Here is a 21,783-nt window from a genome sequence, read left to right as displayed (position 1 = left end):
TGGACTTTGACAACAGTTTGTTGTTGTTGTTTTTTTTCATTGCAAAGCAGATATCTGTACACTTATTTTTTTTATCTGAGGATTCAACAAGTTTCATAATCTCTGAAGATAAGGCCACGGTGTGGTAGGGACAGTTGGCTGCTCTTCTCGCTCTGCTCCTGTCTCCTCCTCCATCCTGTGTGTGTGGCTCTGTGTGTGTGCGTGTGTTTGTGTGTATCATTCTTTGAGTTCCACTGCTGTGCGCATGCGCATGTTTCGGTAGATACAGACAGGTGAGGCAGAATAGAGGCTCATGCGTGAATGTCCAACGAATAACTCTGATTGTTGTTTCAAAATAGAAAACCTGGTTTCATTTCTTAGTTATGCCCTGGATTTTGTTGCGTTTGTGGACGCTACGTCGCTACTTGATCAAAACAATAACGTCGCTACAGGAAAGTTACTTGATAAATAAAGTAGCGACGCTACGGTCAAGCTACTGGAACATGTAGTTAAACTAATAGCTTCGCTACATGTAGCGGCGCTACTGCCCATCACTGGTAAGAATATAGATTTATAAACGGTTGTTGTGCAGCATCTCAGGTAAGTATGGTGTAGCTGACAGTTAACCCAGCTATAGTAATGACTTAAAATGTTAATATTTTTTTGTTTTTGAGTTTTTTTTTTACTAATGGTTTATATTCAATATCCTTAGAAAAGCTGTCTGCAGTTTAGGGTCAGGTTCTGTGTAAAAGAAAAATACTTGTAAACTGATTACAATATAAATCTAAAGCAAATTTTAACCCCTTCCTCAAACGTCCCATCTAAAGTGGATAAGGTAAAAACCATTAAGTGCTTTCTTATCTCTTGTGTCATTTTGCCCTACTTTGTTGCTTTTTATGAGTCAAATTTCAGAATCTCTCTTTGATTAAGAACAGATTTAAGCTGATTATGTTTTCCACAAAAAAAAAAACTAATGTCAAAGAAACAAATATGTAAGTTAGTTCTTTAAACCAGATCTACTGTGTTACATGGACCCTTTTGCTCAAGTCAGTTTCATAAAGGAGCACAAGAAAATTAAGATCTTTGGTTGAGTTTATTTTGTGATTTAAGTCTTTATAAACACTTGAAAAAGAATGATATGCACATGATGTTTTCATTTCTGTTTTCATTTGATTGTTTATTTTTTTTTACCATTCTGGAAGACAAAAATGAAAGCATAAATAAAGATATGTCCTAATTAAATATGGTTATATCCATAATGACTGAGGATTTTTATTGACATTTTCTCAGTAAAAAGGGATAAATAATCTAGGTGTTATTTTTGGACTTTTAATTTTAAATCCCTTTTCAAAGAGGTTTCTAGTATTTCCTTCTTTCATCTCTAAAATCTTGCAGTAATTTGAGATATCCTGTCCAGCTGTGATGCTGAGAAACTAGTCCATGCATTTGTTACCTTATGGCTGGACTATTATAATTCTTTACTATCAGGAAGTCCACAAACTGTAGTTAAAAGCCTTCAGCTGATCCAAAATGCTGCAGCCAGAGTTCTGATGAAAATTAAAAAGAGAGATCATATAACTCCATCTTATATCAGAGATCTGATTGTATCTAATAGATCACTTCACTCTCAATCTGTAGGTTTACCAGTGGTTCCTAGAATTTCTAAAAGTAGAATAAGATGCAGATCTTTTAGTTATTGGGCTCCTCTCCCATGGAACCAACTACCAGTTTTAGTCCCTGAGGCAGAAAACCTGTCTACTTACTAAGGCTTAATATTTTCCTTTTTGATGAAGCTTATAGTTAGAGTGGTTCAGGTCATCCTGAGCTATCTGCTGCTTTAGGATTAGACTGCTTCATTGTAACTCTATTCTACCATCTTGCAGTAACCTCTAACTTTATCCTCTCTCTGCTTTTTCTCATTATATTCTCTTCATCCGGTCTTTTCATGTTTGTCTATCCTGGAGAGAAATATCAGCTGTGATGCTGAGATTAACATCTTTGTTTATAGATGTTGGAGCTTGGCCTGTTTTTCAGTGTAGTCCTGTCTCTCTTATTGTGACTAACCGTACATGCTCTCTTTCATGCTCTGACATGGGAGCTGGTTCGGAGCTCGTCTGCATGCTGTTTGTTTCCTGGATAGACCCACCTGTGAGGCTGATTAACAGTAACCTTTTGTGTCTTTACTTGTTTTTCTATGTCTGTTTGGTTTCCTTGAATCACAGTCGGCTTGGTGGATTGTGTGATCACTTTTGCTGTAATGCGTTTTATGCTGCAACATAATAATTTCCCCATTGTGGGACAATAAAGGGATTTTCTGTTCTATTCCATTTTATCACCGTTTAACCATGAAAAATAAGTAAAACATGATTAGTCACAACACTTGCAAACATTTTTGAAATTATGTTTAATTAAAAAATGTATTTTTTTATTGAAAACTATAAGGAGGTGTCTGGCAGATTTTGTAGACAGGACACAGTTAAACCCAGTTGCAGACCCTTTTCAGTAAAAGTTAGAAGTCTTCTTAAATAAGTCTTGTTTTCCCCTCCAGGCCAAGGGCAATTCACTATATGTTCATCCTGCATTCAGTTCCTCTTTTCAACAAAGAAGGGTATAAATCTTGTTCCTTTTTTTTTTTTTACATTTTCCCTTTTCAGCAAAATGGCATCTTTATGAGGTACACACTATAGTAAAAATTATAGTTACGCTTCTTTTAGAACAATAGCACATTGGGAACATGATTAACAATTTCATGAATTCATTAAACTCCAAACCAAAAGCACAACAGCCAAACCATGATGAAATTTTCTTCCTCTCAACTCATTTATCCATAGTTACTTTCTCACCTGCATAATAGAAAAAAACATTAGCTCAATACTCAAGTACTTACCATAATTCTAAAAAAAGACGCTGCTTAAATGTTTCTTTTCACAAAACAAAGAAAAATATATTCACACTTTTTCTTTTTTATCAGGATTTTAATAAGACCATAACTTACCTTTTAAAAGAAAACATTTAATAAGTATTTTTTCCTTTGATTCTGTGACATCTCCTCATACACATGTTCTTCTTCTTTATTGGTCTTAATCCCGGCAACATTCTCATAGACGTGGTTTTCTTTCTTATTTCCTTTTATTCCTGGCATGTTAACATACCCATTATCTGGTTCTAAAAAGAAAAATGTTTTAGATGATTGTTTTTTCAAAATGACAATGATAGGTCCAAGAGCATGATTTACAAATTAAGCTATTTCCTTAAGTTCCGTTGTAAATAATACATTAAAGCCCATTTCAATAAACCCCCTAGTCCTACTTTTTAGGGCTGGGAAATGCCTGCCAGGGAGACTGAGCTACAGTAGAGCCTTTAGCTAGACTTTAGACTAACTGGGGGAGATTTGTCAGCATTATTATTTTCTCTGTCTTCAATTTAACATTTTTAAAAATGTCACGGCATTCTGTAATCCTTTCCTATGATCTTGTGATTAGCCTATTTATCACACTGGAAATTGTCAGCTTGGTGAAGTAATCACACTTACAGGATAATGACACTTTACAGGGGGAAAAGGATGGTAAACCAAGCTCAACTTTATCCACTTTCTACAATTTCCGGTGTTAGAATATGCTTTGTTTCCTCTCTTATGGTGGCACGTATTTTTGTATGCACATACATAAATATTCATTTGTTTAGGTTCCAGAATGTCGACTATGCAGAGAGGATTATCCCAATTTATAGGGAAGATTATGAAGCTCTAACCTTTGTAGCTTCAGTTCAAAGGTGTTTGGATAGTGTGGGTTTGGCCCTAAGTGTCCTAAAATAAATTACACTTACATGTGAACTAGTTACTTGGACAGTAAAGTGAATTCAAGTTATAGAGTTACTCATACAAACCTTCTGTAGCTGATGGTGGATTAGGTTTTTTTCTAAAGATTGGAGGAAAACATACAAATTATGACTTCAACTGTCATTATCAGTTATTTAAAAAATATAACTGCTTTTAACTTTAAATAATTATAAACAATCAAGAGAACAACTTTGTGATAACTCATCACAAAATGTTGTATGATATTGTATTGTTTGCAACATTTAAAACTTACATTTTTTTATAGATGAAGAAGCCTCCAGTAGCTCCAGCAGCAGCAACTAACAAACATGCTATTACTATTCCAGCAATGGCACCTCCAGAGAGACTTGGTTGGTTTTCTAAAATAAAACAGAAGATAAAAGAAAGTAGTTTATCAAAACTTAATATTTTAAACTAATAAATGGATATAATAGTTAGTTAGTAACTGTAGTTAGTATATACAACACATGTACACTGTACTTGTTTATTGTTAAGTGTGTTAATTATTGCAGCTGCCTTCAGTATCACGCATTTTTAGGTTTTCTTACTTAAATCTGAATAGGTGGAACTAAGCGCCAATTCTCTGTCTTTTAGATTTAGTAACTCTGTGAAAGATTTAGCTGAACACCCACACATCAAGACAAAGCACACCTTTGAAGATCAGAATGCTCCGATTTTAGACAGAGAGGATAGGTGGTTTGAAAGAGGGGTGAAGGAAGACATCTTTGTTAAAAGGGAAAATAGGAGTGCAGTGGAGAATCAGCGCAGCCTGCCGGGCACACAGCCCTGGAGTGCAGAAGAAAAGGCTTGTCGGTGTCTGTGCTGGAGGTAGGAGATGAAACAGTCCTTCTAGGGCTAAATTAAAACACCTTTTTTTACAGCCAGCAAAAAATATCTAAAGAGCATTCCCCACTTCATCCTTTGTCAGCGTTATTTTCTATGCCTTCAATTTTACATTTTTAAAAATGGCATGGTACTCTGTAATCCTGTCCTATGATCTTGTGATTAGCCTATTTATCACACTGGAAATTGTCAGTTTGGTGAAGTAATCACACTTACAGAATAATGACACCTTATAAGGGAGAAGGATAGTAAACAAAGCTCAACTTAATCCCCTTTCTACAATTTCCGGTGTTAGAATACGCTTTGTTTCCTCTCTTATGGTGGCACGTATTTTTGTATGCGCATACATAAATATCTTTACATAAAGATCTTTGTTAAAAGGGAAAATCCATCACTGAAACGAGATTTTAAATCAAGTCATATACTTATTTCTATGAAATGACATCAGCACTCTCATCATGATTCGAATTTTGTTACACATACCCCATACAGAACAGAACCCAACTACTCAAGCAGGCTGATCATTAATTTGTATCTTGGAATGTGCTTAAGAGGATGGACCATGCTGCATAAATCATCAGCAATCCAACCACAGATTGCTCTGGTGTGAGCCGTCAGAATTGACAAAGAATCCTGGATAGCCTGTTCTGTGGTTGCCAGGACCCGGATGACATATTTATGCAGGGATGGCCCCTGAAATAAAAGCAAAACATAGTAGTTTGGGAATGTACTGTGACTTACCCACTATAGAGATAGATGCAAGTTGAGATGTTTGATATACTTTGGTTTTACTGTTAAAGGCCCGACAGCTGTAGTTTCCACTCTGATTCCTCTGAACACTGATTAGCTTGAGCTCATGTTCAGAATTCGTCAGATTTTTTTCATTTAGTAACCAACTAAACACGGCAGCAGGTCTGGACTCAGCCGAACAAGACAAGGTGATGTCTGAACCTTCCTTATAATGTTTCTGAGATTCAGGATTAACCTTTAATGTGACTTTTTCTGGGCCATCTGAAAGTGTAGAAAATAATTATTTAATATTTAATGACAATTTACTTAATTTATACACTAACAGCATTATTAATGAAGTGCGAGCTTAACATCGGCTTTCTCCTTGAAAGCTTTAAAGTTAATGTTACAAAAATATAAAACAATATTAGAAGCCTATATGATCCCTTAGGTTAAATATGGACACGACCGATCTATATTCAACTAAACATTTTTATAAATCTGATGTCAAAATCACCCTAACAAAAAAATGTTATTGCTAATAATTTCCAAAAGTATGCAGAAACAGCGTTACAGTTGTTAAAGCCCTGATAGCTTTGCTTAAGTTGCATTTTCCTTCTTTTTAAAAAGAGATTATCATATGTGAACAACTTACAGCTGACAGAGAGGAATACTGGATCACTGTTGGCATTGCTGACAGGATTGGACACTTCACAGCTGTATGATCCCTCGTCATTTCTGGTCACATTGACAATAGTCAGAGTGGATCCTCCATCAGTAATCTGAACTCTGTCACTGGCTGTAAGCTCAGAGGAGTCTTTCATCCAACAGAAGGAGAGAGATGATCCAGACGAGGAGCAGCGGAAGATGGCAGATTTACTAAACTCAATCAAGTCTGAGGATTCTTGAGTAACTTTTACATTTAAGACAGGCTCTGTGGGTGAAATACATAATAACATAAATCAGAAACAAACAACGAAATGTTGGTCTTCCAGGTCCGTGAGTGAAGCTCTAGTGTCAGCTCACGCAGTCCACTGGATCTTCCCATAAAGCTCAGCATACCGTCTCGCTAACCAGCAGTCTACAGACTGACCAATTTCATCTATCTCTACTCCACCACCAGTTTCAGGCCTGGTGGGGAAACAGCCATATTCTTTACACCTGTTCATATATATTTATCAAAATTAAGCGCAATGTTTCCTGCCGAGGTCGGAGCGCCAAAGACCAAATAATTCTATCAACAAATTTCTTCTAATTGTCTTTTCTCTTTGTGTGAGTTTTTCAGATTGAAATAATCCATTGAACAGGTTTATCAAATAGAAAACACAAAATTTCCAGATTCCAATTTTTTTTTTCTTGTAAATCCCTATATTGTCCCACAATGGGAAAACTCACTCTCTACATTTGACCCATCCCCTGGAGAGTAGTGGGCTGCCATTGCACAGCGCCTCGGGAGCAGTGAGGGCTTAAGTGTCTTGCTCAGGAATCCAGAGTGCAGACTGTGATTGAACTCTGTATTTGCAACCCTCTCAGAGCACGATAACACTGCTTTAACCACTAGGCCAACACTCCGCAATTGACAAAACCTTGAAATTTAAAAGTTGTACTGGTTTCATGGTGGTTGTTTTTATGGTGTCTGTGACAAGAAACCTGAGTCTGGCTGTTAATTCCAAGAGGCCCCTACAGCACCATCACCCTATAAACCTAATGAGTGGGAGTCAGGATGATTACAGTGGTTGGTTATAAAATGTAAATTCTTTTGTCTTAGTAAATATGTATGCGTTAATCGTTCCTGGCAATTTTTTCAAGAGGTTTGAAATTACGTTTGATGGATTCAGACACAAATTTTTTAAAGGTTAATGTTTGATTAACATATTTGAAAATTAATGAGACTGATATATTTTAATACATAAATGCTTTCTAATTATTATTTTACTGCTGCCCAGTGTTGAGAAACAGCAACGAAAGAGGAATTCTAAACATTTTTATCTGAGTAATAGATGGTCTTTGTCCACTGATATTTTATTTTAGAAAAAAGTTTCATGCCTACCATGAACATAGACAGCTGAAGGTGGAGATGTTTGATATCTCAGGGTTTTGCTGTTAAAGGCCTGACAGCTGTAGTTTCCACTGTGACTCATCTGAATGTTCATCAGTCTGAGTTCTGGTCCAGTTGTACTCAGAGCGTCTCCATTTAGAAACCACTGATATTCACCAGAAGGTGTTGAATCAGCAGAGCAGATCAGACTGATGTCTGACCCAGTCTTATGATGTTCTCCTGATGGATTCACCTCTGATCTTACATTGTCTGGCCCATCTGATTGTAGAAAAGAAAGACAGAAATTGTAAAAAAAAAAAAAAAAAATGTCATCCACTGAAAAAGTAAGGATAAGACATTATACAAATACGATTTGCCAAAATCAAGAAAGTACATACAATACAGAAAATCGGTTAAAAATTATCAAATGCAGAGTAGCTTTTATGTAAACAAAATACTACATTCAGTCTAAATAAGACATTGTTCATACGCTATGTTCAGATGTTCAGATTCATATTCAGATTCAAATTTCTCAAAACAACTGCTAAAGACTGATAAATAAGATATAAAGTAATCCAGCAGATAAAAATGTTTTATTCACTTATAAAACTACTAAAATAGAGTAAAATAGATTACTAAATAGAGGGATTTCTAATAATGTAAATGGGTTTATTGACTCAATTCTTCAGAAACACATATATATTGTAGATTTAGCTGATGATGAAAATCATGGAAGCATTTTTAACATGGTATGTGATCTTTATTTCACTTCTCATGGTTGCAAGTAATTAAGCAGATAGAGAACATGTAGATTAACAACTTACAGCTGATACTTATTTCTATTGGAGCACTGCTTTTAGAAGAGGCAGGATTAGACACATTGCAGCTGTATGATCCCTGGTCATAGCGGGTCACATTAACTATAGTCAGAGTTGATCTTCCATCAGTGATCTGAACCCTGTCACTGGGAGTAACCTCAGAGCTGCTGTTCAACCAGCGGAAGGAGAGAGAAGATCCAGAGGAAGAGAAGCAGGATAGACGGACTGAGCTGTTGAATTCAACCAAGTCTGCACTTGGTGGGGAGATGGTTACACCAGAGACTGGTTCTGTTGGTAGAAAAAAGAAACCCTCAAAATCAATTGGTTTTTTAAAATGTGGAAAAACAATCAACAAGATCAAATTCAGTTGATATTTCTTCTTTATTCAAGCCTATACATTGTTTAAAATTCTGTGTTTGTCTTTAATAATAATATTAATTATAATGATATCAAACTTTACATACTTTTATAATGGTATGATACCATATATGCTTACATAGAGAAGATCATTTATATTTATTCTACCAAATGTATCATTTGAAGATTTGTATTTTTTTCCTCATATACAATATTGAAATAAATTACTTCTAACAGGATAACTGACAGGTATACCTAGATCGGAACAAAGGGTTTGTTATTCATATATTATTTTTGATTATTCACCAAACTTATGACATTATAATTTGAGAGCAATCAAGCTCTTACAGGGATGAATACATTTGATGGATGAAACCAGGAGTCTAGGATAAAATAGGAACCAGAAGTCAGTTTAAAATTGTTGAAATTTAAATGCATTAATTTATTGTGTTTAACATTGACTCACCATATATCTGCAAAGAGGTCTGTCCTATCTGTTGTAGCTCTCCAGCAGGATAAATGGTGACTCTGTATTCTCCACTGTCACTGAGTTTCAGATCCCTGAGCTCCAGAGATCCAGTAGATCTGAAGAGGGTGATCCTACCTTCATATTCTGGTGCAATTATGTTTGAATCAGGATTAAGTGAGGTTATTATGGGCGAAGTTGGTGAAATATCATAATCCCAGGTAACCAATGTAAAAGGTGTCTCAGGTGGATTCAAGTTTGTTTTTATCAATACTTTCCCTCCAACAGCAGCAATGAGTTGATCGTCTGGTAAAACACCACTTCCAGTAGATAAACCTGGAAGTAAACACAACACAAAAAGAAGTCCTAGAATTAACATTTAGTCTATTTTCTTTTTAGCATGACTTTGTCTTTAAAGTTATACATTCTATGAGCGTTTGCAGCTGGAAAACATAGTTTATAATCTGCAATATGAATCCTACAAGTATTAACAAATTGAGTTAAACTAAGCAAGAGATTCATTATGACATTTATAGTTTTCTCACCCATAACCTAGGGTTTAAAAAAAAGACTAACATCTCTCTAAATCCATGTAGTTATTGTTGCTAGGGTAAGAACAAGCTTAGATTTCTGTCCTGTGCTCTAACCCATCAAATTTATTGAACAAGACAAGTAGTAAGTGGATCTGGATCATTTAAATCATTCGCTATATTTATGTGACAGAAACTGTTCATGACCTGAAATTCATTTTTTGGTCCTCTAATATTATTTCAGTGTTTTGTTTTTTTGTTTGTTTTTTATGTCCTTTGATATGCTGTTCTTGAAATGTTGTTAAAAAAAGTCCTTCTACTTATTTAACTTAGTTTAAACAGCCTAATATTACGGCTTTAGTAATAGGAACTTACAGGCCGAGTTCAAACTGTCTCTTTAAACATTTCTTATTTCTGATGTGTAGAAGGTCAAGCAACAATGAGGACAAACTGGAGCTAATGTACTTAAACAGGGTAGAAATTTGTCATTAACAAGAACATTATGGTGTTTAACCATTTAATAAACACATTTATCCATAGAATACCTGGATTTATGTTTGATTTGCTTTTTTTACTTTTTGTATGACATCTTATTCTTTCAATATCTTTTAGTTTTTAGTTTACTCATTCAGTGATATACACTACAGTTCAAAAGTTTGGGGTCAGATTGAAATGTCCTTATTTTTTAAGGAAACGCACTGTACTTTTCAATGAAGATAACTTTAAACTAGTCTTAACTTTAAAGAAATGCACTCTATACATTGCTAATGTGGTAAATGACTATTCTAGCTGCAAATTTCTGGTTTTTGGTGCAATATCTACATAGGTGTATACGTACATAGGTGTTCCAGCAACTATCACTCCAGTGTTCTAATGGTACAATGTGTTTGCTCATTGGCTCAGGAGGCTAACTGATGATTAGAGAACCCTTGTGCAATCATGTTCACATATCTGAAAACAGTTTAGCTCATTACAAAAGCTACAAAACTGACCTTCCTTTGAGGAGATTAGGTTTCTGGAGCATCACATTTGTGGGGTCAATTAAACGCTCAAAATGGCCAGAAAAAGAGAAATTTCAACTGAAACTCGACAGTCTATACTTGTTCTTAGAAATGAAGGCTATTCCATGCAAGAAATTGCTAAGAAATTGAAAATATCCTACAACGGTGTGTACTACTCCCTTCAGAGGACAGCACAAACAGGCTCTAACCAGAGTAGAAAAAGAAGTGGGAGGCTGCTTTGCACAACTGAGCAAGAAAATAAGAACATTAGAGTTCTTATTTTCTAGTTTGAGAAACAGACGCCTCACAGGTCTCCAACTGGCATCTTCATTACATAGTACCCGCAAAACACCAGTGTAAACATCTACAGTGAAGAGGCGGCTGCGGGATTCTGGGCTTCAGGGCAGAGTGGCAAAGTAGAAGCCATACTTGAGACTGGCTAATAAAAGAAAAAGATTAAGATGGGCAAAAGAACACAGACATTGGACAAAGGAAGACTGGAAAAAAAGTGCTGTGGATGGATGAATCCAAGTTGGAAGTGTTTAGATCACACAGAAGAATGTTGGTGAGACGCAGAACAAATGGGTATGCTACAACAGGACAATGACCCTAAACACACCTTCAAATTATGCAACTATTTAGAGCAGAAGCAGGCAGCTGGTATTCTATCGGTAATGGAGTCACCCGATCTGAACCCCATTGAGCTGTTGTGGGAGCAGCTTGACCGTATGGTAAGCAAGAAGTGCCCATCCAACCAATTCAACTTGTGGGAGCTGATTCTGGAAGCGTGGGGTGCAATTTCTCCAGATTACCTCAACAAATTAACAGCTAGAATGCCAAAGGTCTGCAATGGTGTAATTGCTGCAAATTGAGGATTCTTTGACGAAAGCAAAGTTTGATGTAAAAAAAATATCTTATTTCAAATACAAATCATTATCTCTAACCTTGTCAATGTCTTGATTCTATTTTCTATTCATTTTTCAATGTATGGTGGTGAATAAGTGAACAAAATTGTTTGTTTTTGGTTTCTGTTTTTTGTTTCTGTTTTGAAGTAGAAATACAATAAACATGTTTTTAATGAATTTTAAGTTAAAAGGGTTGTATATTTTTAATGATGCCCAAATTAAACAGCCAAGTAATTAGAAACTGTGTAGAAAAAGATTTATCATTAAAAGGAGAAAATATTATTCTATCAGTAAAACTGGTATCAATAGTCAACACAGATCTTTTAAGGATTCTAAGGTTATTGAGTAAAAGAGCAAAATAATTGATGTATCAAACAGTGAACACTCACCTGCAATAACTTCAAGGATGATTAAATACTGTATTGGAATTTCCATGTTATTCCAACTTAAAAAAGAAATCGCTTTTTTCTTCAACTGTCCTGCTTTCAAGTTACTGGAGCTATCTGACAACAGATGTACAAGGAAGTTAACAAGCATAATGTCTGAGCAGTACCTTTGCTAACACTTATTAATCATTTACAAATTCATGTTCTGCTTTTTCCCCTTCTTTTAGCATTTTACACTTTAAAACGAAACCTAATAATCCATATTTAATCAAATATATCAACAGAGTGTATGTTTTAAAACTGATTAGTATTCATAATTCTGAATCATGAAAAAATATGTGAATGACAACACATAACTATTTAAATATAAGCTACATTCAAGAGAAGCATTAAAAAAAAAGCAAAGGTTGGTATTACTGTTAAGAAATCAATCAGTCAATCACCTTCTCTGAAGGGTCATCATGGTGCTTTTTTCCCTCCAGATTCTGTTAGGGAACACAGAGAATGTATGTCCTTTGGTCCTTGACACTATTGTTTGAAAGAACTCAACAATTTCATTTCTAATATTTGTGGAACATTAACAAGTATTTCCTGTAAAAAGGGCCTAACAAATAAATTTGGTTTAGACTGAAAATTACCAAAAGTATTTAGTCACACCATCTTTGCCTGCAAGCTGATTTCTTATGATATTTATGCATTCAAAAACACAACTGTTTGGGTTACAGGCAAGGATCAACCCATCCTAATCTCTAAACGCTGCCATAGCTGCATGTGTATAAACTTTAGTATGGATAAACTACAGTGCTTGGCTTCATAGACCTGGCCTCAACCAATCAGAAGGCATTTTGTAAGAGTTAGAGCTTGAGTTTTGTAAATTGATAAGTATTTTTTCTGTTGCATCTTCTTCTTCTTCTCCTCTGTAGTGTCGACTGATTCATACCTGAATCTTCTCTGTTTAGAGTGCACAGAATATATTAACCAGAGGAGGGCGCTCTCTGACATCTATTTAACTCAAACGCTCAGACCTGCTGTAAATTTTCAAGGCAGTTCTCTCTACTGTGATCATTTACAGCACTCCCAGTTTACTAAGATACATAGCAGTACTTCTTTAAGTCTCTATTTGAGAGCTGAGCTGTCAAATAGACAGCTGTCCAGCGTTTTGTTCTTCGATGAGCTGCCAAGTTGGACTGAAAAGTCTGAAAACATTAACTGAGCTCAATTTGAGCATGCAGCGTGGCATTTTTAACATTATTTTTTCGCTATTAATATGTATTTATTTGTAGTTATATCTGGTTTTAGTTTTCAGACTTATTATTTCTTTTTGGTTCCTTCCAGGTTTATCTACTGGAAGTGGTGTTTTACCAGATGGTCCACTCAATGCTGCTGTTGGAGGTAAAGTATTGATAGAAACAAACTTGAATCCACCTGAGACACCTTTTACATTGGTTACCTGGGAATGTGGTATTTTAACACCTTCCCCCATAATAAACTCACCTAATCCTGATTCAAACATAATTGTACCAGAATATGAAGGTAGGATCACCCTCTTCAGATCTACTGGATCTCTGGAGCTCAGGGATCTGAAACTCAATCACAGTGGAGAATACAAAGTTAGCGTTTTTCCTGCTGGAGCGCTATCAAAGTCAGGAGAGACCTCTCTGCAGATATATGGTGAGTACATTGATAATGAAAGCCAAGATTAAATTCAGTTTTTAATGTTTCAATGCACTTTATAAAAAGTTTTAGTCCATCTGTTTTCTATCCAACAATTTAAAACCCATTTAAGCCCAAATGAAGGTTGTGTTAGGGGCTAGGTGTCATGATCGGTTTAATGAGCTAAACCCATATGCAGAACACCAACAGGAGACAGAGTAAAGTTAACAAGGTTTATTAAGGAAATGTACAGAGTAACTCAGGACTGGTTCTGATGCAGGTCCGGGACTGGTTTCACTTATTTCTGGAGAGATGAGAGTTTAGTTAGCCAGGCAGTTAGATGTGAAGTCTGAAAGTACCTTGAAGAGGTTCAGACAGATCCTTGGAATGGGGAACCGGTTGGGTCCAGAGATTGTGGGAGTTGCAGAGAGCTCAGCAGCAGCAGCGTCTAGCTTCTGGCTATTGAGGCTTAGCCGTGGGTTTTGTTCCTAGCTCTTCCCTGAGGGCTGAAGGAGGAATCCAGACTGAGACCTTCTGGTTTGGCTTCCTTGGGCAGGCAGGCAGGTTTCCAGGTAAAGCTCATCCAGAGCTTCAGACCTTGGTCAGGCTTTCTGTGAGTAGAGAAGATAGAGGCAGGTTAGAATTCAGTTTCTCTCAAGAGTCTACTGAAATCCACTAGATAAACAGAGGCTAGGGTTTGCTAACCAAACTTGGTCAACACTGCGGCGTCGAAGGAAGGTCTGACTGCTGCTTATGAAGGAAGGTCTCCTGATGGGCTGATGAGCTTCATGTGTTGGCAACCCAGTCTCATTGGAAAATGTACCCCCACTACGTTGGTCCACACTGCAAAACGTAGTGGAGGTACATTAATGGCCATTTTTTTGTGGTACTGTTACATTTCTTCTGCCTATACGCTTTCTGTTGTTTTACGTCCTAGTCACGTGACTTTCAAGATTTCAGCTGGGAGAAGGAAAAAAATACATATATGGCCGACATTCGCTCATTTTTTTGTGGAAAGATTAATGACTTGAGTTTGTTTTTGCATTAAAATGAGTTTTGATTACATTTCTAGTGAGAAATGTATAGTTTGTTGCCAGAATATTTACTCAGGGAATGTACATATTCACTTGCTTGTTCGTTTCTTGCAAAGATTTTTCAAGATAATGTGAAACTGTAACATTTTGGTATAAACATGGCTGAGATTTCTCTAACTTTTAGTGGGAAAATCAATAATTTCAATCAGTTTCTGCATTTAAATGGGTTTTGATTACATTTATAGCGAGAAGTGTAGGGTTTATTTACATAATATTTACTTAGTGAACATACATAATCACCCGCTTGCTAGTTTTTGCTACGTTTTTCGGATCTCGTCAGGATTATGTGAAATTGCAACGTTTTGGCTGCTACCCATCGCCTAGCATTTAGCTGCCGCCCCGATTCAACATTGAATTCTTTGTGATTTAACTCCATCTGACGGATCAAACCCTCGCCACTGCGTGCGTTGCGTCTGAGGTTGATTTTCAGATCAATGCATTACGTCGTGGCATACGGGAGAAACTAATTAAACTAGTTAAAAAAAGGATCATGGGTTAAGATCGGATGTGTTTTATTTGGAAATCTACCGGATCCTTTGTGCATTTAACTTCCTGTTTGGTGCGATCTCATTGATGGATTTTGACCAGATTTTTTTACCAAAGAGGAACTCAAAAAAATCAAAACAATTTGAATACACAACCAGCATATCTGGAATCAGTGACAGAGAGCGACTGGGACCAGAAGTTTATTAATTTCTCCCCATTGATTTCCATTCAAAATGTTTTCGCTCCCACCGGGCTCTATGGAAGGGGCGTGCATACCGCCACCTACTGTTCATGAGTGTGTAGCAACATTGTTTTACATCTATTAAATTCTATTTTTTAATTTTGTATTCTGAAGATAAATAAATAATGCTTTCCTTAATCTATAAATATCTTTTATATTTCCTTTATTTCCCAATAATCCTTTAAGACTCCATTCTTGGCCTGTCCTTTCAACTCTTTTCAATTTCTTCCTTTCAGGTCCAGATGTTTTAAAGTTCATCAATACAAGTTCTACATTTTCTATCTCTCCACATCCTTCCCATTTATCATTATTTTTCATCCCTATTAAGTATAAATTGTCATTTAAATAAGTATGACCTACTCTTAATCTGATCATTATTATTTCTTCCCTTCGGTTTCTCTCATTAATATTTCTATTTAATACTGACTTTTGTACTTTATATAACCTTCTTCCTTTTTATCTTCATTCCACCTTTTTTTTTTGCCATTTTTCAATTTCTTTCCTCTTAATAAATGATTTTCCTTCCCCTTTCCCTAAAGGAATTGTAATTGTTATTTGTCTACTTTTCATTCAACCTAACTTTCCATTAATTAGCTTGAAAACAGCACTTTGTAGGCACCCAGTTTCTCTAACAATGGCCCTTTTTGGGTTACCCTCCATGCATTGGGTGTCAGTTCAGTGGCAGTTCCAGAACATTTTCTTAGGGTTGACCAGGCAGTACAATAATGTGCATGTGGCCAAAAAGTAATAGGGATCAAATTCGGTTCAGTCAAGCTATTGGGATCAGGCATCAGGTTCAATTTGCATATTTTCTTAGCCAAAACAAGGATTTGTTGGGCTACTGTAATTTTGAATTGAAAAACGTCCTGAATGGGAAGTCTTCAAACTTGAAAAACAAAGTCCAAAGTTTTTTTTTTTTTTTTTGAATGATTATGACCTGGATGTCTAAGAATCTTCACCAGCTTATCAGGGAAATGAATGCCCACAATGTCTATATTCTCCAAAAGAGAATAACAGAACAGACCTTCATGAGGCCCTTGTTAAAGCTATGCACATATTTATGCATCTATGCTCTTCAAATAACTTTCTGGTTCGACTCAACATTTACATTAAATGGGTTGAGAGGTTGTTCTTTACCAGTAAATACATAAAAGATTCCCAGATGACTGCCGATACAAACTCTCCCCTATAAAACCTAAAACTAATTCTTATAAGAGAGTAACATCTGTATTAGTCTTCATTAAATGTAGCATATTGTTGTAAATAATTGATTGCTTTATTTTTGGTGTCAGCTTTTGGTCAATATGCTAACCTTAAAAGGTCAAAGTGGGAAAATGTACCCCCACTACGGGTAGTAGTGGGGTAGTAGTAGACAAATTAGCAATTAGAGGAGGCAATAACAATTACAATTCCTTTAGGGAAAGGGGAAGGAAAATCATTTATTAACAGGAAAGAAATCGAAAAATGGCAAAAAAAAAAGGTGGAATGAAGATAAAAAGGAAGAAGGTTATATAAAGTACAAAAGTCAGTATTAAATAGAAATATTAATGAGAGAAACCGAAGGGAAGAAATAATAATGATCAGATTAAGAGTAGGTCATACTTATTTAAATGACAATTTATACTTAATAGGGAGGAAAAATAATGATAAATGTGAAGGATGTGGAGAGATAGAAAATGTAGAACACGTATTGATGAACTTTAAAACATCTGGACCTGAAAGGAAGAAATTGAAAAGAGTTGAAAGGACAGGCCAAGAATGGAGTCTTAAAGGATTATTGGGAAATAAAGGAAATATAAAAGATATTTATAGATTAAGGAAAGAATTATTTATTTATCTTCAGAATACAAAATTAAAAAATAGAATTTAATAGATGTAAAACAATGTTGCTACACACTCATGAACAGCAGGTGGCGGTATGCACGCCCCTTCCCTAGAGCCCGTTGGGATCGAAAACATTTTGAATGGAAATCAGTGGGGAGAAAGATTTCAAAATAAAACACATCCGATCTTAACCCATGATCCTTTTTTTAACTAGTTTAATTAGTTTCTCCCGTATGCCACGACGTAATGCATTGATCTGAAAATCCACCTCAGACGCAACGCACGCAGTGGCGAGGGTTTGATCCGTCAGATGGAGTTAAATCACAAAGGATTCAATGTTGAATCGGGGCGGCAGCTAAATGCTAGGCGATGGGTAGCAGCCTAAACGTTGCAATTTCACATAATCCTGACGAGATCCGAAAAACCGTAGCAAAAACTAGCAAGCGGGTGATTATGTATGCTCTCTGTCATTGATTCCAGATATGCTGGTTGTGTATTTAAATTTTTTTTTTTTTTTTTAGTTCCTCTTTGGTCAAAATCTGGTCAAAACCCATCAATGAGATCGCACTAAACAGGAAGTTAAATGCACAAAGGATCCGGTAGATTTCCAAATAAAACACATCCGATCTTAACCCATGATCCTTTTTTTAACTAGTTTACTGTAATTAGTTTCTCCCGTATGCCACGACGTAATGCATTGATCGGAAAATCAACCTCAGACGCAACGCACGCAGTGGCGAGGGTTTGATCCGCCAGATGGAGTTAAATCACAAAGAATTCAATGTTGAATCGGGGCGGCAGCTAAATGCTAGGCGATGGGTAGCAGCCTAAACGTTGCAATTTCACATAATCCTGACGAGATCCGAAAAACGTAGCAAAAACTAGCAAGCGGGTGATTATGTATGTTCACTAAGTAAATATTATGTAAATAAACCCTACACTTCTCGCTATAAATGTAATCAAAACCCATTTAAATGCAGAAACTGATTGAAATTATTGATTTTCCCACTAAAAGTTAGAGAAATCTCAGCCATGTTTATACCAAAATGTTACAGTTTCACATTATCTTGAAAAATCTTTGCAAGAAACGAACAAGCAAGTGAATATGTACATTCCCTGAGTAAATATTCTGGCAACAAACTATACATTTCTCACTAGAAATGTAATCAAAACTCATTTTAATGCAAAAACAAACTCAAGTTATTAATCTTTCCACAAAAAAATGAGCGAATGTCGGCCATATATATATATTTTTTCTTCTCCCAGCTGGAATCTTGAAAGTCACGTGACTAGGACGTAAAACAATAGAAAGCGTATAAGCAGAAGAAATGTAACAGTACCACAAAAAAATGGTCATTAATGTACCTCCACTACGTTTTGCAGTGTGGACCAACGTAGTGGGGGTACATTTTCCCATGAGACTGGGTTGGTGTTGGAGGCTCCAGCCCAGGAGACCCACAGCGCTCTCTGCTGGAGACAGATGGTAACTCTCCAGATCCCAACAGTAACCCCAGTCCAAACAGAAAACAACATAAAACAGAACAGGATCCTCGGCGCCCTCTGGTGGGCAAGCCTAAGGATCCCAACACTAGGTGGATAAATGTGAAGAGACTACTGTGCTCATTCTAAAAAAACAACAACAAAGAACTGAAAAATAACTTTTGTGTTAAACAAACACGGTAAGATGTTTTTTCTTTACCATTTTTTTAAACTCACAATTAGCTTGGTTAGACCCAGATACATAAATAGCTACAATTAAAATATGTTAAACATTTCTGCAATTAAAACAGAGCTGACCTTACCACTTATGTGAGATCTTTCCCAAACTTTCAATAATCCCTCTTTCAGGGATTTGATTATTTACACATTTAAATTAATTGAAATTTGAAAAAAAAAAATCTTTAATTTGAAGGAAGTGTTATTCTAATTTTTCTGCTCCGTAAGCAGAAAAAAATGATACTTTACCAGAAAACGTTTGGAGTTGTTCATTAACAACTAGGATCATTTTCAGTAACTACCAAATAGACTTTTTTTATATATAGTTATTTTATATCAGATATCCATAACCAAAAATGTTTTAGTTAAAATGTTTATTAGAATAACAAAAAAAAAAAACATAAAAAAAAACAGATGGGCCGATTATGTCTTTCCATTAGCATGTGTTTCTACAAAAGAAAGTGAAGTATACTCTGGCAGGTTGCAGGGGTGAATGGGAACGCTGGAAGCTTAGGATCTAAACTGGAACTGTTGCTGCTCTAGCAGAGCTGTTTGCATTAAACAATAAAAAATTGTGAAGAACTTGCACTCTACTAACTTAGGTTTACATGAAAAGATAAATGTTACTCATTAAGAGTTACTCTATTGTTTTTATTTTATCTTTTTAATTTTGATGCCGAATTAAGACAAGTAAGGACTATTGCAAAGAATGCAAAGAAAAAAACTCTTATGACAGAGTTTACAAAATAACTTTTTTAAATTGAAATGTCAAGAGATTTACATAGACAAATCATTTGAATTCTTTATTCTGGTACTTCAGTTATCCACCACAAATACTACTAAAACACCTTAAATCTCATTCTAATACAAACACTTAAGAGGTTTCAAGAAACTATTAAATGACTGATCAAGATCAGGCTGTGACTAGTGAAGAAAAAAAACACTATAAATGACTGCAAACCTTTGCTGCAAGAGTGGCCTGTCAGCAGAGCTACAGTATTATGAAAACTATGGAGCAACTCTAAAAGTAGTTTCATTTTTGATTAACTTTCAAATATTAGGTTTTGTGACCCACTTTCTTGGCTTTTTAAACCTCTTAAAATCGATTTTGTAAGAAGTGACAAAATGCAATGTGTGATTGGCCCAAGCTTTAAGGAGGATTCACTGATACCTTGTCGATAAATTGGGCAAAGCAGAAGCACATCTGTTGAATTTAGTAATGCAACTTAAGAAGCTCTAGCTTTCAGTGTACTGATTGCATTCAAACCTGAGATTTGTTTGTAAGCTATTTTAGCTGCCCCCACAATTTATAAGCCACTTTCCACTTAAGTTAAGATCATAAAGTTTGATTAGGCTACAGTATCTGATGTGGGTTTTTTTTCAACATTAATGCAATTAAGGTTAAAACTCATGAAATTGAAGATTACTTAACCACCATTCAAAATATCCACTGAATAACAATTTCATTTTTGTAAACTTTGTTGTTTATTTCTTTTGATGATGAAAAATTTTTGTTTCTACCAACAGAACCAGTCTCTGGTGTAACCGTCTCCCCACTAAGTGCAGACTTGGTTGAATTCAACAGCTCAGTCCGTCTATCTTGCTCCTCCTCCTCTGGATCTTCTCTCTCATTCCGCTGGTTGAACAGCAGCTCTGAGGTTACTCCCAGTGACAGGGTTAACATCACTGATGGAGGAGCAAATCTGACTATAGTTAATGTGACCCGCTATGACCAGGGAACATACCGCTGTAATGTGTCTAATCCTGTGTCCTCTATCAGCAGTGCTCCAATAGAAATCAGTGTCAGTTATAAGTTTTTAATCTACATCTTCATTATCTGCTTAGATTGTCTTAGAACCATCAGAAATAAAATTGTGATCACATACCTTGTTAAAAATGCTTCCATGATTTCCATTATTAGCAAAAGTGTGCAATACTTTTATTTTGTTTCATTCTTTGGTGTAAAATTTAAACACATTCACATTAATAGAATTAGGAAATTCCACTATTTTAAATAAATAAACAAAATAATTTTATCTGCGGTGAAACTTCATACCTTACTTATAAGTCTATAGCATCTATTTCGAGAATATTTGAATCTGAACAAATAGTATATGTGTAATGTCTTATTTAGACTGAATGCAGCATTATTTGTGTCACATTAATCCTACTCTGCTTTTGATTGTTGACCAACTTTCTGCATGTTCTTACTTGATTTTTGCAAATAGTATATGTATAATGTCTTATCATAATTTTTTCAGTCAATGACTAAATCGACTAACCCCAACCCTTCTTTTCTACAATCAGATGGGCCAGACAATGTAAGATCAGAAGTGAAACCATCAGGAGAACATCATAAGACTGGGTCAAACATCAGTCTGACCTGCTCTGCTGATTCAAGACCTGCTGAATATCAGTGGTTTCTGAATGGAGACGCTCTGCCTACAATTGGACCAGAACTCAGACTGATGAACATTCAGATGAGTCACAGTGGAAACTACAGCTGTCAGGCCTTTAACAGGAAAACCCTGAGATACCAAACATCTCCACCTTCAGCTGTCTATGTTCATGGTAGGCATGAAATATTTCTGTAAAATTACATATTAGTGGACAAAGACCATCTATCATTCTTCTTTTTAGAATTACTTTTAATTGCTGTTTCTCTCAGCTGGGCATCACCAATCGTGATGTGATCAGTAGAAGCAGCCACTGTACATGCAAAGTCAAGGCACATGAAAAGGTCTTGCAGTGCGTCTTGAGAAGCAGAAGCAGCACATCTTGATGCATCTGAACAGCTGAAGCAGCGCCTCATGAACTTCCGAGCATCTGAAGGGCATGACGCGCTTCACAAGCAGCAGCTGCTGGATATTTGAAGGCAG

At 35.9% G+C, this 21,783-nt stretch overlaps 2 protein-coding genes across 2 annotated transcripts; one reads left to right on the top strand and one right to left on the bottom strand.

The window, feature by feature from the left end:
* Positions 1-2,976: 2,976 nt before the first annotated feature.
* Positions 2,977-9,617, bottom strand: LOC119783148 (carcinoembryonic antigen-related cell adhesion molecule 5-like). Its single transcript, XM_038284511.1, has 9 exons — positions 9,614-9,617; positions 9,069-9,404; positions 8,252-8,533; positions 7,440-7,706; positions 6,045-6,323; positions 5,402-5,671; positions 4,071-4,176; positions 3,865-3,896; positions 2,977-3,144 (listed from the first exon to the last, which is right to left on the bottom strand). The coding sequence occupies exons 1-9, from the start codon at positions 9,615-9,617 to the stop codon at positions 2,978-2,980; spliced, it is 1,743 nt and encodes a 580-aa protein (XP_038140439.1). The 3' UTR covers position 2,977.
* Positions 9,618-11,180: 1,563 nt separating this feature from the next.
* LOC119783147 (carcinoembryonic antigen-related cell adhesion molecule 6-like) lies at positions 11,181-21,592 on the top strand. The gene is made up of 5 exons (XM_038284510.1): positions 11,181-11,184; positions 13,226-13,561; positions 20,432-20,710; positions 21,212-21,475; positions 21,573-21,592. Exons 1-5 carry the CDS (start codon positions 11,181-11,183, stop codon positions 21,590-21,592), a joined length of 903 nt encoding a protein of 300 aa, XP_038140438.1.
* Positions 21,593-21,783: the final 191 nt, after the last annotated feature.

Source organism: Cyprinodon tularosa, unplaced genomic scaffold, assembly GCF_016077235.1.
Source record: "Cyprinodon tularosa strain WSP-4 unplaced genomic scaffold, ASM1607723v1 ctg2, whole genome shotgun sequence".
NCBI lineage: Eukaryota > Metazoa > Chordata > Actinopteri > Cyprinodontiformes > Cyprinodontidae > Cyprinodon > Cyprinodon tularosa.
The sequence above is the reverse complement of the archived record's forward strand: the minus strand, read 5'-3'. Positions and strand labels throughout refer to the sequence as shown.

What these genes read in the sequence shown, in the direction of transcription:
- LOC119783148 (XM_038284511.1), bottom strand. An exon ending in AGTATTCCTCTCTGTCAGCT is followed by an intron (nt 5,672 to 6,044) that starts GTAAGTTGTTCA and finishes CTACACTTTCAG; the next exon opens with ATGGCCCAGAAAAAGTCACA. An exon ending in TTCTTCATCTATAAAAAAAT is followed by an intron (nt 3,897 to 4,070) that starts GTAAGTTTTAAA and finishes TCCAATCTTTAG; the next exon opens with AAAAAAACCTAATCCACCAT.
- LOC119783147 (XM_038284510.1), top strand. An exon ending in TCCAATAGAAATCAGTGTCA is followed by an intron (nt 20,711 to 21,211) that starts GTTATAAGTTTT and finishes TTCTACAATCAG; the next exon opens with ATGGGCCAGACAATGTAAGA. An exon ending in TTCAGCTGTCTATGTTCATG is followed by an intron (nt 21,476 to 21,572) that starts GTAGGCATGAAA and finishes TGTTTCTCTCAG; the next exon opens with CTGGGCATCACCAATCGTGA.